The sequence below is a fragment of the Hyperolius riggenbachi genome, chromosome 1, assembly GCF_040937935.1.
Source record: "Hyperolius riggenbachi isolate aHypRig1 chromosome 1, aHypRig1.pri, whole genome shotgun sequence".
NCBI lineage: Eukaryota > Metazoa > Chordata > Amphibia > Anura > Hyperoliidae > Hyperolius > Hyperolius riggenbachi.
Genome location: NC_090646.1, coordinates 532,886,401 through 532,905,027, shown reverse-complemented (window position 1 = coordinate 532,905,027; position 18,627 = coordinate 532,886,401). Strand labels below are relative to the sequence as shown.

Genomic DNA, 18,627 nt, shown 5'->3' with positions numbered 1-18,627 from the left:
ATCCGATCGCACGCCATCTGCGCCGCTGCCCGCTGCGCTGCTGATCCCATCCATTGACAGTGATGGGATCAGCTCTGCGGTGCAGGCAAAATGCAGGCAGCAGTACGCAAGCACTTCCCAGCGCATCGTACTGCTGCGCAGCGCGGTAGATGTGAATGGTAGAAAGGCAGTCTATGCCCTTCTGCCGTTCCTGCGTTTCAGCACATTATACGCGATTCCATATCCGCACGGAAGCGCGTATGATGTGAACGAGGCCTTAGGCCTCATTCACACTTCGTGCGCTTCTGTCCGCTTTTTTTGAGCACATAATGTTAACAGATACATGTTGCTGAAAAAAGCGTACAGAAGCGCATTTGGTGGGAATGAGCCCTTAACTGTGCTTCAGTCTCACCTAGACCAACTGCAACACCTTACTCCTTTTTAGGAACTCACCTAGCCAGCGTTTCCAAGCGAAAGCACATGTACAGGAATGTGTGTGCCCCAATAAAGTTTTGCCCATAGAGTGCATCTTCAGCCATGATAGCGTTTAGTCACTTGTGTGCTACTCTGCTAGGTGTGATTATCAAACTGCCTTTGTGTATGAACATTGCCTGGCCTTTGCCTACAAGTTTGATTGTCACCTGTATCGAACGTCACTGTGCGCCTTGAGCTGCTCTTAGCATATATATGCTTAGAAATACTGTGCCTGAACTTGACAATGTAATTCCAGTTTCCAATTTCCTTTAAGTGAGCATAAAAAATGATGAACTTTGTGAATGCACACCAGATTGGACACAGAGAAACTATTTCCAGTCTTACCTATTCCGATCACGCACACATCAGCTCTCAGGACCTTCCCGCTCTTCAGCACCACTTCTTTCAGCTAGAAAGACAAGACGTTGAGTCAATGAAACATGAACATTTGCAGGAACATGCTCATAACTGTTTAACAGGAGGACCTGTGCCCCTTCTGGCAGAGACTGCATTTACCACAGTCTGAGTGACATTTGCTAATAGGGCTCACTGAACCTTGCTAAGCAATGTTGTAGAAGTGGCCTCTGGTGTCACAGCGGCTTTCCGTGTGGAGAGGCTGATTAGAACATGCCCTGTTCACCTACAGTGCTTGTCCAGCCTTACTGAAACACCAGTGTACACATTAGCAGCTGCTGTTCAGGCATGGGAAAATACAGCCTCTGTCAGATGTGCCATTGAAGGGGTGCTGTTGAAGGATGGCATGTATTTATGCTTGAAAAAAATATCTCTTTTCCCTTTTGATGTTGCATGTATATAAGCTGTCTGTACCACCAGCCTGCAAACTAACAGGATATAAGCCCGACGAAGGCTGAAAGGCCGAAAGCTTGCTTATTTTTATTCATTTTTAGTTAGCCAATAAATGGTATCATCCTGATTTAAAAACTTCTTGAATATTAATAAGTGACAATTTAATAAGCAATAAAATTAATCTGCAATACTAGGAAATACTACAGTACTTAGGCCCTGTTTCATCTGCTAATGGATTTATAATTTTGTGTAGTCAGTTTTGCGATTCGCACACCTTTGCTACACTACACAGTCAGGCAGGCTGAACAATCCTCTTATACTGTGCATACACACACACAATTAGTGTCACCCATCAGATCTAGCTCAGTCCTGCAGGTGACGTTGCAGAGAACGGTGCTGTATAGACACCCAGGCATATTTGTTTTTTCAATAAATATTACATTAGGGTCTAAAGAACACAGCCACCCACTAGTTTTCAGTATTTTCCCTTTGCAGGCAAAGTTTACACAGGATTCTCTGTTTTTAGTTTTCACCCTTTTGTTCCACTGCATGCGCTGCATGGACCTGCTGATCACCTACCCCCACTTCACCCCAGGGAGTGACTTGTCTCACTCATCCTAAAAACGGGTCTGCTGAGTACAGTACCCCCCTATTGTGAATAACATACTGCATTTTTATAATACCAAACGTAACTGTAAAAGATTCACAGGCCCACTGGAGCCTATAGGCACATATGTCCTAGCACCCTAGACTTTGCCCTCCATGAGCCTACAAATACCTGACGAACCGCACCGCAAGTGTGCTGGCTGTCTGTCACTTCTCCCTTACTTCCCTTGCCCATCATAAGTAGCTACAAGTGTCCCTTAAAAAGACTCTGTAACAAAGTTTTGAGCCTTATTTCTTCTATACTATAAGTTCCTATCCCTGTTCTAATGTGGTCTGTCTTACTGCAGCCTTTTCTAGTTGCACTGTCTCTGTAATAAATCTTATCTTCTCTCCTCTGTCGGGCTCAGGCTGGAATGTGTGGAATGTGCAGCACTGCTTGTCATTGGCAGAAGCTATACACACCCTCTCCAAGCTCTGCATGAGTCACACAGTGAGCTGTTCTCACTCTGGTTAGAAGACATGTTTTTTGTTTTTAAACACTGCATAAAAATGGCAATTACAAGCCAGGATTGCAGCAGGGAGTGGCAGAAACAGCACAGAGGGGCCCAGGAGAACATCATTGTAATGATTGTGGAATTATCTCCGTGGTCAGCGCACAAGATGTGCGCTGACACTGCGGAAGTACTCCACAAGTGTATTAAACGACAGAACCCAGCTTTGGTGCAATGCACCTGTAGAGAGAAAGTGAGCACAGAGACAGAATGTATGGGTGTCCACCAATCTAGTCGCTACCCGGCGACGGGGAACACACAACAGCGGAAACCAAGTGGGAACGCAATCGCAAGAGTGGCGATTGCCAATAGTGACACAAGACCGAGTAAGACAGAGCACAAGTGTAGCAAGAAAGACACAGCAAATAACAAGATCAGAACGCCAAGGAAAATAACAAACGCACTCGCTAAGCACGGTCGTCGCGCGAAAAGCACATCAGCGACAAAGCACGCTAATGGCGCGGTCTCGGCACGAAAAGCGCAACAGAGACAAAGCACGCCAACCCTAACTAACCAATGTAACACGAAAACGAATAGAGAACACGAACGCTTGCTAAACGGTTACCTCACCGAGCCTACAGCAAGCGTTCGTTCAAGACAAGACAGACAGAAGGAGTAGCCAGTAGCAACCGCAGCTCTGGCCTACACTCCCAGACAGAGTACAGAAGGAACCACCGCCACTACCGCTAGGGCGGATGCAATCCAGGCAGACAGACAGATGGAGAAACCAGTAGCAACCGCTGCTCTGGCTTGTACCCCTAAAACAGAGTACAGAAGGAACCACCGCCACTACCGCTAGGGTAAATGCGATCCCCACAGACAGAATGATTTCCTGTCGACCGCCGCTGGCGACAAGACAATCGCAACAGATAGACAATACAAGGCAGTACAGATAGTACAACCTGACTACGCTAGAAGGGATGCCTAGTGCACTCCCAAGGAATTACTTTAAGATAATCTTAGCAAACAGTTAGCAAAGGCTGAGACTCCAGGTAAGTTAGCAGGAACAAACCATCATGACCAGCAGGGAATTCTGGGAAGAAATGGTATTTATACTGCAAGCCATCAGAGGAAGCAGCTAGGCAATTTGCATGACAAGTCGATGCAAATTCCTCACCAGCAGAGCAACTCTGAAACTTGCAGAGTGAAGACAGGTCTCTTTTCCAGAGACCTAAAGACCTCAGACCTCAGACCTAAAGAATGGTCAAACAGCTGTCTGCCGTGCAGACAGCTGAGAAGATCATTACAATCATGAATAGAATGGTATGCTTTTTATTGTAAGAATTTTAGAGTACAGATTCTCCCAATAGGTTACCAGAGGTACCCTCAATATTAAGTAGCTAGAGTACTAGCTACAAGTATTAGGTAGCTAGAGGAACCTCAGTATTAAAGTACTACTGTAGGGGGGTTAGGGGAAAAAAGAGTTGAACTTACCCGGGGCTTCTGATGGTCCCCCGGAGACATCCTGTGCCCGCACAACCACTCACCCATGCTCCGTCCCCGCCTCCAGTTCACTTCTGGAATTTCAGACTTTAAAGTCAGAAAACCACTGCCCCTCGCTCCCACTGACATCACCAGGAGCGTACTGCGCAGGCGCAGGCCGTACTGGACCTGTGCATTAGACTCCTGGTGACGTCAGCGGGAGTGAGGGTGCGGCCGCGCAGGCGCAGTGGTTTTCCGACTTTAAAGTCGCAAATTCCGGAAGTGAACCGGAGGCGGGGCTGGAGCATCGGTGAGTTCCTGCGCAGGCATAGGACATCTGCGGGGGACCATTAAAAGCCCCAGGTAAGTTCAACTCTTTTCCCCCTACCCCCCTGCAGTACTCCTTTAAGTAGCTAGAGGTGCCCCTGACTGAATGGAGATCTGGTCAGTGGAATGCCGAGAGCCAGGTGAGTAACCTCTCATTTACACTCTGCTCGGGACGCTGCATAGGGAACGAGGGAGAGAGGCACTCAGGGAGGAGAGTGAGCCACCTTTCCATCATCAAGCTCCTGTAGGCAAATGCCTACAGTGCCTTATGGTAAATCTGGCCCTGTACGCTCACGTACCCCCAAAAATCAACCCAAGTACAGAATACATTTAGCATATGTTGAAAACCTAGGTACTGAACAACCCAAGTCTGTTTTTTTTTTGTTTTTGGAAAGGGGGAGGGCGAGGTGTTGCTTGTTTTTAGTGTGTTTATGAGGGAATAAAAATACCCTATTTTCCTGCTTATAAGCACATCATTCATTCAGTGTTTTCATAGACCAGAATCGAATCTTGTATTGTCATTACCTTTCCTTCTTGTTCTCTCAACTCGGAAACTTCTGTCTGCATGTAAAACTTCACCCGGTTGCTTTCAAACATCTGAAATAAAAAGATACAACATGCAGTTCCATGTTCCAATCATGACGAGGACTCTATCTGCATGGAGTTTGTCCAGGCTTTTTTTCAGTGCCTCAGTTTCCTCTCACAACTCAATAACATAGAGGTATGTTAATTGGCTTCCCCACCAACAAATCGATGCAGAGATATGAAGACATTACAATATGTGCCCTGCTGATGGACAGTAATTTGTATGTTCAATAATATTGGCATTTTCAGTCCACAAGGAAATTCAAGGCTGTTTAAAACCACGGGTGATTCCGTTGTGATTGCCAATCAGCAAATAATTAATGCAGTGGCCCCCTATGGGAGTATTTACATTGCAGCGTTTGCGATCGTTAGAACTCTACCCTTAGGGAGCAATCACAAAGGTTGAAGCACATACGTGATTCAGAAAACCTAGTCTGAATATTTTAAAATGTTCTTCAATTAGGTGGCAAAAATGTGGATCCCACCCTGGGTCAAATCAGAACACAGTGCAGGTTGGTGAAAGGCTAGAAAGTTAGTGATCAGGTATATGCAGTCATATGCACACATGCACAGTGAGAACTTTTCTCTTAAAAAAGTGAACGTAAACTGATGACATAGTCCCAATACTAAATATGACTGTCCTGGAGTCCCATAATCTTATTTTGATTTTAAAGGTTAAATCTAAATTGAAAGTTTTGACTGTCTCTGGTTAATGACCACAGTTTTATGCAGCTCCCACACACAACATTTTGAACTTTTGGTTGAACTGTTTACCTATTCCCTGGATTCAGAAGTGTTTGTGAGCCATAATGGATTTCATGATTTGTTATTATTTATCAGTGAGAGTTAAGCTACAGTACGATTGTAGAGAAACTGCCATTTAGTGCCCTGGAATATTAACTGTTACAGTGAAATAAAAAAATAAAGATAGAAAACAAAGGTTACTTCTAAGTGAGATTGAGACCGTGCATACTAGTGTTTATCTTATCATATTACAAATGAATGTGTCAGAAAGAGCACAAATGTTAATTCATTACCTTTTTAGCAATCCTCACAACATGTTTCATATGACCCAGACTTCTCTCTCCATATCACAATCTGGAATGTACAGCCAAAATAGGTGAGCACTCCTGTTTGTGAAGCTACCACCCTACAGAATGTCTTCTATGCCTCAGGATTCGCCTGCCCTGGCATAAACCGTTCATCACAAACGCATAGTCGCCAACTAAACCAAATTTATTGAGTGCAACTAAAGCAAATAGCTGACAATAAAAAATAGGCACATTTTCTTTGCTCAGTTGTTTGCCACAATGCCACCGAAAGAGGACTTCCAAATAATCAATTTAATGTGTACCTAAAGGTGGCCGTACATGATACAATCAAATTGATCAAATCAATCAATTTTCCATTTTTTCAATAAATACAATCAATTGTATAAGAAAGAACAGATTTGTTAGGAAGATCAGATTTTTCAGAAAACTCAATCTTAATGTATGGTATATTGGTTTGATTTTTGTAGATAATCGATCAAGTGGTAAAATCTATCAGATTTCTCTTGCAAGACCACCTTTATATCTATTAAAACATTTAATGTACTCACTTGCTCGCCCGTACATATAAAATATTCTGAAAACTCCCCTTTGTCGGTAAAAGCACTGTGGCGCCTTTCCAAACAGGTCTGAAGCACTGTAGCTACCTGTGTTGTGATCGGTGGTGCTGAGCTGGGGGCGGGCCGTGGCAACAAGGTGTTATGGCCACAGAGTTGTTTGGAAAGGTTTATGCCAAAAATCACCACAATGGTTTTGCCAACAGGGGATGGGGTTTAAAAATATTTTAGATTTATGGTAGAGTGGACAAATACATTTAATTTTAAGGTACTCAGTAAACTGATCATTTAGAACACTGAGAGACTTCTTGAAAGCATTTGAATGATGTCTGCACTTCCAACTGTCCAAATTGGCTTCCAACTGTTGTAGGCAGCTAACCTCAGAGCAGGTCAGGTGACTAGGAGGAGAGTAAATAGGTTATATACAGTGGGGCAGACTTATGAAGATCAATTCAACGAATGTTGGTAGAAAATCAATGAATATATGAAGCAGATGCCTAGCTCAATAATTCTGATTGGCTGCTCTGAACAACTGCTCTACTTCTTCACCTGTTTTGCTCCATTTTCCTTGAACTGGTTTTGATAAATCTACCCTAATTGCATCCACCTACCCTGGAAATTAAGCCCAGTGAAAACAGTTATACAAGATTTGAGGTTATGATGTTCTCTAAAAACAAGATTTGCAAGGAATACTCTGAATTTCTGCTAGTTCATAAATGATCAAAGTTAAACTATTTACACAATTTAGATATTCCTTGGCTGAAACCGTTGTTCCTGATCATCTCTGCCTGAAATGTAAAGTGTATCCAGTTGTCTCCCTGTAGGGTAACTAGTAATTACCAGGACCGTAGCAAACTTTGGATGGGAGTAGGACCCCTCTACCCCAGCCCAATTTACTCGCATTAGGTGTCCTTCTGGAATGGATGATACACAAAACAATATCCCAATCTTGACTCATGGCAGGAAGAATTCTTACCTTTGCACACCACATAAAATTCTTTATTAAAGGACAACTCCATACAAATACAAGAGGGTGTTGTGTACTTTGTAACATGCCTTTAATGGGAGCATCATGTTTTGGTTTACCCTGTTTTGGTGTATGCTGTTTATGTTCATCTAGGACCAGTTAGGTCTATGCGTTTCAATGATTATCTTGATGTATGTAAATTTTAAAAACTGTTTGTAAACCTTACTAAGCATTTGAGAAAAACTCCAATAAAATTTGAAGTTTAAAAAACATGCCTTTGGTTGCCTGATTTATTTTTTAAAGGTAAATGTGAAAGCAATCATCATATCATTTATCTCTACAGCTCTACACTTGCAGTATAGATGTGGGATTTTTACACATAAATTGTAAGTAGTCACCCCCTATAAAAACATAGCATTTAGAGTTTATAAAATTCTTACCTTCATGATTGCAAGTCCAACCTTTTCCCCAAGGAATTTCTTAAATGGAAGGTTCTCCAGTTCTACCACAGAGACAGAGTGGGCCTTCTCGCTCAGGTAGGCAGCCACTTCCATGCCTGGTGAGCAGAAGGTGTAATGATGGTAAGCTACATGCATAAATTACACCATATAGCTTATTCTATAAGACAGTGCAGGAAGGCAGCAACATGTGCATATGCATTATCCCCCTAGCCAGCAGTCTTTTATTAGTTTTCAATTTTTTTTCCACACCTCTGGTTTCCCTGAGCTTCTTGCATTGGCACAGCCATTCAACAGGGAAACTGAATCTCACATTCATGGGGAAGGTGTTAGGGGGTAATCACTCCCACCTCAGTAACAGCTGACAGCAATGCCAGGAAACTTTTCTACTGAACCATATGGAATGGAGAGGTTCAGAGGAAACGGGAAACATTAAAAGAATGTGAATGCACGTCATTCCACTGCAGTTTGCTAATGTACATCTAATTCAATGAGGTGATATGAAAAGGGTGGTCTTTTTCTTAGGGAAAGCAGAAATATGCTCCCTGCTTGATATACTGAGAGTAGATCCAATGTATCAACATGCCATGCAACAGGAGAAGTTGAGTCTGTTGAACGCCAATTCTACTCATAGGCATCACCATTGGAGGCAGGCTGCTATGGTGTGGAATCAACACAGGCTCGGATGGAAGCCCCAGTGTGATTTTCCTCCTGGAACTTCAGAGGTCATGTGATGTGAGTATACATAGAACACCCAACTCTAACATGATACTAATATAGTAAAAATAAAGGTGAAAAAAGATGGGCACAGCTGCTAAAATACCCTTTTTTTGTGGCTGGATAGACACATATAGATTACAGCAGTGGGGGAAGACAAAGGCTGGCAGCTGTTTCACAGGGACTAGCCCTGCTTCATCATCTGTCTCTGATGAAGCAGTGCTAGTCCCTGCAAAACAGCTGTCAGACTTCGCCTTCCCCCCACTGCTGTAACCTATATGTGTCTATCCAGCCACAAATAAAGGGTATTTTAGCAGCTGTGCCCATCCTTTTTCACCTTTCTTTTTACTGGACTTGTGGATCACTATTGGAGCAGGCTTCAGGTAAGCCCAGTGTGGTTGTATCCGTCCCTGCTGCATTTTGTGCCAGTGTCTTAACCTTCTTCCAAACAAAATTATACTAGTATAGTTGTCATTGTGGGGTAAGAGATGGGAGCCGAAAATGTCAATAATGTATATAGGCTCTACACATTTCCTGCTATGAACTCTATGTGATGGCTAGTGCTGTCATATGTACATTGTACAACAGAAAAAGGTAAGTAATTGAAACATTTTTGAAATCCTTGCAATGTATAGAAATAGTTTAGAGAGTTTTCTTCTGTACTACAAAATTAACTTTTGCTTTGAGTAGAGGAATGTCCAGGCACAGCAACGGGGCAAACTGATTTTGTAAAAAAGGAGTGATGATGGTCCACATAGAATGCTTCATGCTTATTTCAGTTAATTAAGTTTAAAGTAAATCTAACCTAGAGACACTGGCCCATATGCAATTCACTTTTTTCCTAGGTGATAATTTCACACCTCTTGTCATAAAATTTCGGCAAACAAGAAAATACTCAAAATAATTTTAATAGCACTTTTTCACCAACTTTTGGGTGCTTTTTCAATAGTAAAATACTAAAAAGTTAATTTTAAGAGAAGATGAAAATTATCTCCTAGGAGATAACTCAGGAGAAAAAGTTAATTGCATATGGGCCACTAATGTGAACTCAAACACTCAGAATACATTAAACATTCAGGAGACCACACACCTAGGAAAGATGCTCCTACAATGACAACGTTCCTGCTACTCGCCAGCTTCACCACCCTGTTGGCATCCTCAGGGGTTCGGATTGTGAAAACATTATCCAGTTCTTTTCCTTTACATTTCAGAGTTTTAGGCCTGTAAAAATGCAATGTTTCTGAAACAGAAATATCTTTCACATCCTTAGTTTGCTGTTCTTTTATATATATATATATACACACACACACACTATATATTTTTTTATTTTATTTTTTATATGTATAAAAATCTAACACTATAAAGCTGAGTTAATTTTAATTTCAATTTCACTGAGATATGCATAGTACCTCAGCTCATTTTGCACATTTTGGTTTTAGTGTCGAATTGGCTTTTTAGCCACTATCACCTATTTTTGTGAATTTTCCATTTATAAAAACAATGATGCCAATGGTCAGCTAAAGAAATCCAAGACTTTCCCTACTCTTCTGAGTGATGCTTCCCCTCTATGGCAATACATTCACTGGCTGCCAATTATCCAGTGGATCTGGTTCAAACGCCTAACCCTCTCATATAAAGCTCTCCATAAGTTGTACCCTCCATACATTTCTTCAGTAATTTGCAGGTACCACCCCTTACAAACATTAGGCATTGGACAACAGTCTCCTGTCCTCTACAGTATATTGATCACCTCTTCCTAGTCTTGCATCCAGGACTTCTCACAAGTTTCGCCTCTCCTTTAGACCTCTGTTCCACACCATGCTCTTACTAGTATATAATCTTCTCAATTTTGCTTTACTTATTTCATAAAATAAAGATGTACTACCCATAAACTATTTATGGATTTTGTACTTGTGTTCCTGACCATTTTACTGTATTGTACGTGAATTATTTATATACTGTATCTATGGTCCCCACTATTGTCTATTTCATTCTCTGTGCATTGTCAAAGAAAATATTGGTGCATTACCGTATACTGTAAATAAATATAATAATAATAATTATTATTATTATATTAAAATGGTGTCCTCATAATCAATCATAAAGCAACAGCACTATACTCAGGCTAATGTGTGATTGCACAATATTCTTTTTTTATGCTTCTAAGTAAAAGTACAGTGGGTTGCAAAAGTATTCGGCCCCCTTGAAGTTTTCCACATTTTGTCACATTACTGCCACAAACGTGCATCAATTTTATTGGAATTCCACGTGAAAGACCAAAAAAAGTGGTGTACATGTGAGAAGTGGATCGAAAATCATACATCATTCCAAAAATGTTTTACAAATCAATAACTGCAAAGTGGGGTGTGCGTAATTTTTTGGCCCCCTGAGTCAATACTTTGTAGAACCACCTTTTGCTGCAATTACAGCTGCCAGTCTTTTAGGGCAATGTCTCTACCAGCTTTGCACATCTAGAGACTGAAATCCTTGCCCATTCTTCTTTGCAAAACAGCTCCAGCTCAGTAAGTTTAGATGGACAGCGTTTGTGAACAGCAGTTTTCAGATCTTGCCACAGATTCTCGATTGGATTTAGATCTGGACTTTGACTGGGCCACTCTAACACATAGATATGTTTTGCTTTAAACCATTGTTGCCCTGGCTTTATGTTTAGGGTCGTTGTCCTGCTGGAAGGTGAACCTCCGTCCCAGTCTCAAGTCTTTTGCAGTCTCCAAGAGGTTTTCTTCCAAGTTTGCACTGTATTTGGCTCCATCCATCTTCCCATCAACTCTGACCAGCTTCCCTGTCCCTGCTGAAGAGATGCACCACCCGAGCATGATGCTGCCACCACCATATTTGACAGTGGGGATGGTGTGTTCAGAGTGATGTGCAGTGTTAGTTTTCTGCCACACATAGCGTTTTGCATTTTGGCCAAAAAGTTCCATTTTGGTCTCATCTGACCAGAGCACCTTCTTCCACATGGTTGCTGTGTCCCCCCATGGCTTGTGGCAAACTGCAAACGGGACTTCTTATGCTTTCTGTTAACAATGCCTTTCTTCTTGCCACTCTTCCATAAATGCCAACTTTGTACAGTGCGAGACTAATAGTTGTCCTATGGACAGAGTCTCCCACCTGTGCTGTAGATCTCTGCAGCTCGTCCAGAGTCTCCATGGGCCTCTTGACTGCATTTCTGATCAGCGCTCTCCTTGTTCGACCTGTGAGTTTAGGTGGATGGCCTTGTCTTGGTAGGTTTACAGTTGTGCCATACTCCTTCCATTTCTGAATGATCGCTTGAACAGTGCTCTGTGGGATGTTCAAGGCTTTGGAAATCTTTTTGTAGCCTAAGCCTGCTTTAAATTTCTCAATAACTTGATCCCTGACCTGTCTGGTGTGTTCTTTGGACTTCATGGTGTTGTTGCTCCCAAGATTCTCTTAGACAACCTCTGAGGCCGTCACAGAGCAGCTGTATTTGTACTGACATTAGATTACACACAGGTGTACTCTATTTAGTCATTAGCACTCATCAGGCAATGTCTATGGGCAACTGACTGCACTCAGATCAATGGTGGCCGAATAATTATGCACACACCACTTTGCAGTTATTTATTTGTAAAAAAAAATGTTTGGAATCGTGAATGATTTTCGTTCCACTTCTCATGTGTACACCACTTTGTATTGGTCTGTCACGTGGAATTCCAATAACATTGATTCATGTTTGTAGCAGTAATGTGACAAAATGTGGAAAACTTCAAGGGGGCCAAATACTTCTGCAACCCACTGTAAGTACATAGTGTAATTGTATATACATGAACTCACGTGTTTCCAGTAGCAATAAGCAGCTTGTTGTACTCCATTTTAAATCCATCCTTAAAAACAACAGTCTTGTCCTTTGTATCCACGCTGACAACCTGAAATCATTTCTGTACAATGTGAATTTATGATGCAAAGAAATTTGAAATACTAGTAAATATTTCATACAACAATAGTTATACTTTAAAGCACCCACTATCGCGAAAAATCTTAAAATTTAATATACATGTAAACGAGGGGCGTAACTAGGAATTGCTGGGCCCCCCTGCAGAAATTCTGAGTGGGCCCCCCTGGGGCCTGTTCAGGACGGTTTTTGGGGGGATGGAGGCGTCGCAGCATGAGAGGAGAGCTTGGTGGCACATCGGTGGGGGGGGGGGACGGTCCACCCCTTCCCTCACCTCGGGCTCTCCACTCCAGCATTGAATAAAGTGTATGCAGGCGGTGGGCAGCGGCAGATACATACCTTCCGTGCGCTCCACGGATGTTCCTCTCTCTAGTGTCTGACGCAACTTCCTGTATAAACAGGAAGTCGCGTCAGACACTAGAGGTAGAAACATCCACACTGGAACGCACGGAAGGTATGTATCTGCCGCTGCCCACCGCCTGCATACACTTTATTCAATGCTGGGGGGAGCGCAGAGGGGAGAGGCCGAGGTGAGGGGGGGGGGGGACCATCCCCCCTCCCCACCGACGTGCCACCAAGCTCTCCCCTCATGCTGCGACCCCTCCAGCCCCCCAAAAACGGCCCTGAGGGGGGACCCCCCGCGAGAGCATGGGCTGCATCCCCTATTGTTACGCCCGTGATGTAAACACATACAAATAAGAAGTATGTTTTTTTTTCCCGAGTAAAATGAGCTATAAATTACTTTTATCCTATGTTGCTGTCACTTACAGTAGTTAGTCGAAAACTGATCAAACTGACAGGTTTTTGTTTAGTCTATCTCTTTATGGGGGATTTTCGGTATTTTATTTATTCTTTACAAAAGCACTCCCTGGAAACAATCTATACAAAGATGCAGGCTGCCCACCCCCTTCCTGTTTGCACACTATTCTGGCAGTAGGACTGAGAAACTGCCATTCACCAAGTGTTTTTGAAAAAAAGGAAAACTAGGCTAGTCCAAAACCTGTCAGGTACATCAGATTTCCTACTGTAACTTACTGTGAACAACTGTAAGTAACTGCAACATAGGAGAAAAATAATGTATTGCACATTTTACTTTGGGAGAAGTGTACTTTTGATATATGTATTTTAACCACTTAAGATTTCTGGACATGAATTTCACGTCCTAATTGGTCCTCCAGTGTATTCCAGGATGTGAAATTCACGTCCTGCAGTTAAAAGGCTGCAGAGCCCTCCTGCACGAGCATGTGTGCAACCCCGTCGGTCCCGCACGTGCATTTATTTAACAGTAAATGAGTGCTGCGAACAGCAGCACTCATTCATGAAAACAAGAAGAAAAAAAAAAGTAAAAAAAAAAAAAAAGTATTAAAGTGATGGTGTCCCCATTAAATAATAAAGTGTTTCTCTCCCCTCCTAAGGTAAAATATTAACTCCTACCTAACTAATTAACCCCTTTTGTTACTTATACTTAGCCCTAAGATTAGTGGACACCTGTAATGGCTGCCACCCGTAGCGTTTGCACGCAATCGATAGGGCGACAACTTGGGGACCTAACACCAGAGTCGGGACAAGGTCCTCAGCACTCAAGGCTGAGACACCAAAGTGCGCCCCCCATCCCTCCCACCCCAGCCATCACACACCGAATGCTATTAGACTAAGAGGCGCCCCAGGGCCCCCCAACACCTTAACCACTTGCCGACCACCCACAGCTGATGGGCGGCGGCAAAGTGGACACCGAAAGGACCGCAATACGCCGAATGGCGGTGGCTCCTTTTGGCTCGTAGGGGCAGCGATCGCGTCACTGGTGACGCGCGCTGCCCCTGGCAACAGGCTCCGCCCACCTGCGACATCATCCCGCCGCCCGGAAGTAAGCGCCGTCGGGATGTAAACGCTCGATCGCCGCATGCAAAGTGTATAATACACTTTGTAATGTATACAAAGTGTACTATACAGGCTGCCTCCTGCCCTGGTGGTCCCAGTGATTGAGGGACCACCAGGGCAGGCTGCAGCCACCCTAAGTCGCACCCAAACACACTGATCGCCGCCCCCCCTGCCCTCTGATCGCCCACAGCACACCTCAGACCCCCCCTGCCCACCCCCCAGACCCCTGTTTGCACCCAATCACCCCCCTAATCACCCATCAATCACTCCTTGTCACTATCTGTCAGCGCTATTTTTTTTTATTAGGTCCTAATCTGCCCTCTGGGGTCTCCTGATCACCCCCCACACCCTCAGATCCTCACCAGACCCCCCCCCCCCCCCCTATGTACTGTTTACATCTATTCTCTCCACTAATCACCTGTCAATCACCTGTCAATCATCCATCAATCACCTGTTAATCACCTATCAATCACCCCCTGTCACTAACACTGCCCCCTGGGGGCTCCTGATCACCCCCCCACACCCTCAGATCCTCCCCAGACCCCCCCCCCCCCGTGTACTGTTTACATCTATTCTCCCCACTAATCACCTGTCAATCACCCATCAATCCCCCATCAACCACCCCCTGTCACTAACACTTCCCCCTGGGGGCTACTGATCACCCCCACACCCTCAGATCCTCCCCAGACCCCCCCTCCGTGTACTGTATACATCTATCCTCCCCTGTAATCACCTGTCAATCACCTGTCAATCACCCGTCAATCACCCCCTGTCACTAACACTGCCCCCTGGGGGCTACTGATCACCCCCCACACCCTCACATCCTCCCCAACCCCCCCAGACCCCCTCCCCCCGCCATGTACTGTTTACATCTATTCTCCCCACTAATCATCTGTCAATCACCCGTCAATCACCCCCTGTCACTAACACTGCCCCTGGGGGCTACTGATCACCCCCCACACCCTCAGATCACCCGCAGACCCACCCTGAGATCACCTCCAAAGTGCATTGTTTACATCTGTTCTGCCATCTAATCACCCACTGATCACCCATCAATCACCCCCTGTCACCGCTATCAATCAGATCAGACCCCTATCTGCCCCTAGGGCACCCAATCACCCGCCCACACCCTCAGAACGCCCTCAGACCCCAGCCCTGATCACCTCGCTAGTGCATTGCTTGCATCTATTCCCCCCTCTAATCACACCTTGAGACACCCATCAATCACCTCCTGTCACCACCTGTCACCCCCTAGAACACCTACCCATCAGATCAGGCCCGTATTTGCCCCGTGAGCTCCTGATCACTCGGCCAAACCCTCAGATCCCCCTCAGACCCCCTTCCGATCACCTCCCCAGTGCATTGATTGCATCTATTTTTGCATCTATATAAATACTAAATATTAATAATCTATTTTCCCCTCTAATCACCCCCTGAGACACCCATCACCTCCTGTCACCTCCCTAGCACTCCTATCCATCAGATCAGGCCCAATACAACCAGTCATCTAAGAGGCCACCCTGCTTATGACCGGTTCCACAAAATTCGCCCCCTTATAGACCACCTGTCATCAAAATTTGCAGATGCTTATACCCCTGAACAGTCATTTTGAGACATTTGGTTTCAAGACTACTCCTCACGGTTTAGGGCCCCTAAAATGCCAGGGCAGTATAGGAACCCCACAAGTGACCCCATTTTAGAAAGAAGACAACCCAAGGTATTCCGTTAGGGGTATGGTGAGTTCATAGAAGATTTTATTTTTTGTCACCAGTTAGCGGAAATTGATTTTTATTGTTGTTTTTTTTCACAAAGTGTCAATTTCCGCTAACTTGTGACAAAAAAAAAATCTTCTATGAACTCACCATACTCTTAACAGAATACCTTGTGGTGTTGTCTTTCTAAAATGGGGTCACTTGTGGGGTTCCTAAACTGCCCTGGCATTTTAGGGGCCCTAAACCGTGAGGCGTAGTCTTGAAACCAAATGTCTCAAAACGACTTGTTAAATCCTAAAGGTACTCATTGGACTTTGGGCCCCTTAGCGCAGTTAGGGTGGAAAAAAGTGCCACACATGTGGTATCGCTGTACTCAGGAGAAGTAGTATAATGTGTTTTGGGGTGTATTTTTACACATACTCATTCTGGGTGGGAGAAATCTCTCTGTAAATGAACAATTGTGTGTAAAAAAAAAAAAAACATTGTCATTTACGGAGATATTTCTCCCACCCAGCATGGGTATGTGTAAAAATACACCCCAAAACACATTATACTACTTCTCCTGAGTACGGCAATACCACATGTGTGATACTTTTTTGCAGCCTAACTACGCTAAGGGGTCCAACGTCCAATGAGCACCTTTAGGCTTTACAGGGGTGCTTACAATTTAGCACCCCCCCCCCCCCCCCAAATGCCAGGACAGTAAACACACCTCTTCAGAGAGGGGCATGGTGAGTCCGTGGCAGATTTCCTTTTTTTTTTGTCACAAGTTAGCAGAAATGGAAACTTTTTTTTTTTTTCGTCTCAAAGTGTCATTTTCCGCTAACTTGTGACAAAAAATTAAATCTTCTATGAACTCACCATGCCTCTCAGTGAATACTTTGGGATGTCTTCTTTCCAAAATGGGGTCATTTGGGGGGTATTTATACTATCCTGGAATTTTAGCACCTCATGAAACATGACAGGTGCTCAGAAAAGTCGGAGATGCTTTAAAATGGGAAAATTCAGTTTTTGCACCATAGTTTGTAAACGCTATAACTTTTACCCAAACCAATAAATATACACTGAATGTTTTTTTTTTTTATCAAAGACATGTAGCAGAAAAATGTATACAGAAATTTTACTTTATTTGACAAATTTTATCACAGAAAGTTAAAAAAATCATTTTTTAGACAAAATTCGTCTTTTTTGATGAATATAATAAAAACTAAAAATCTCAGCAGCAATCAAATAGCACCAAAAGAAAGCTGTATTAGTGACAAGAAAAGGAGGTAAAATTCATTTAGATAGTAGGTTGTATGACCGAGCAATAAACCGTTAAATCTGCAGTGGTCTGAATGGAAAAAAAGGCTCTGGTGCTTAAGGGGTAGAAAGACTGTGGTCCTCAAGTGGTTATTCTCTAGTTATCTGGCTTGCAGTCACTGCCATGTATCCCCTTTTCCTCTTTCTCTCTGCTTCAAACACAATATGGGACTGATAGCTGATTGAGTTGTGCGCCCCCTCCTACACTGCCCTGAGGCTGGAGCCTCTCTCGCCTCTGCTTTGGCCCGGCCCTGCCCGACACTGTACATATGCATTGCTATGCTGTTGTGTAGAAATGTATCTGTACAGCACTTGAGTCCCCAAACTGTGCTCCATAGCGATTGGATCCAATCGCTACAAATGCATAAGCTGGCGATAATGGTGCACAACATTTCCAACTAGTGATGAAATATGGCATGCAGGGTATCAATTTAACCAGGAAAAGACAAGTAACTTACTTGGATATGTTTTATAACTGTGGCAATTGTCGTGTAAAATTTGTGAAGGGTGAAATATGAAAAAATGCGCACTTATGATTATTTTTTTCCATATCAATTTCCTGTAAAATTAAATAATTTGTAAAAACAAATATTACCCAAAGAAAGCCTAGATTGTCCTTAAAAAAACTACTTGTGTATCACTTTGATGGCATAAGTATTAAAAAATATTATTGATGTATCAATAGTGACAGCTGAATGACAAAGTTGTCAGGAATCTTAAAGGGCAAAAGCCCCCGAAATGCAAAATGGTTAAATTGTAAAATTTTTCGTTATAGTGGTGCTTTAACAAAGGTTCAACAGGAGGGTTAATAGCAAAAAGATTTCTATCCTCTATAATAAAACCCCTGTGTCCCTGCGTGTGCCTGTCTTTGTGTAGCTGGGTCCGTGCTTTTTGCTACTGCGCATGTGCGCAGCACGGACCCAAACAGCCGTTCAGACAGAACGGGGCCAGTGAGCCAGCCCAGCATGTGCACAGGCGGACGGGTGCGTGCACGAGCAGCAGTTGCCGTGCAACAGAGAGATGTACTTAAGCCTGGTACACTCCTTCAATTACAATTGGATGATCGCTGACCAATGTTACCACCTCTATGTAGTGTGAGGATTTACTTACATAATCTGCTCATAATATTCAAAATCTGTTAACCCTCATACTACATGGAGGTAGTAAAATTGGTCAGTAATTGGCCAATCATAATTGAAAGTGTGTACCAGGCTTTAAGCATGTAGATGTTGACAGTTACCAGTCCTAGCCTGGTACACACCTTCAATTTTTATTGACCAATGATTGGCCAATTTTACCACCTCC

The 18,627-nt window shown here is 43.5% G+C and overlaps 1 protein-coding gene across 4 annotated transcripts in view; it reads right to left on the bottom strand.

The window, feature by feature from the left end:
- The window catches only part of AIFM3 (AIF family member 3), a 108,638-nt gene that overhangs the window by 28,047 nt on the left and 61,964 nt on the right, over nt 1-18,627 (bottom strand). For all 4 annotated transcript variants that reach the window (XR_011029305.1, XM_068271644.1, XM_068271645.1 and 1 more), the window contains exons 10-14: nt 12,313-12,404; nt 9,590-9,720; nt 7,765-7,880; nt 4,692-4,763; nt 799-862 (exon numbers count right to left, since the gene is read on the bottom strand). Coding sequence is in view for 3 of the 4 variants with exons in the window: in XM_068271644.1 (XP_068127745.1) it covers nt 799-862; nt 4,692-4,763; nt 7,765-7,880; nt 9,590-9,720; nt 12,313-12,404 (475 nt within the window). In the remaining variant the exon portion in view is untranslated. The remainder of the gene's footprint in view (nt 1-798; nt 863-4,691; nt 4,764-7,764; nt 7,881-9,589; nt 9,721-12,312; nt 12,405-18,627) is intronic.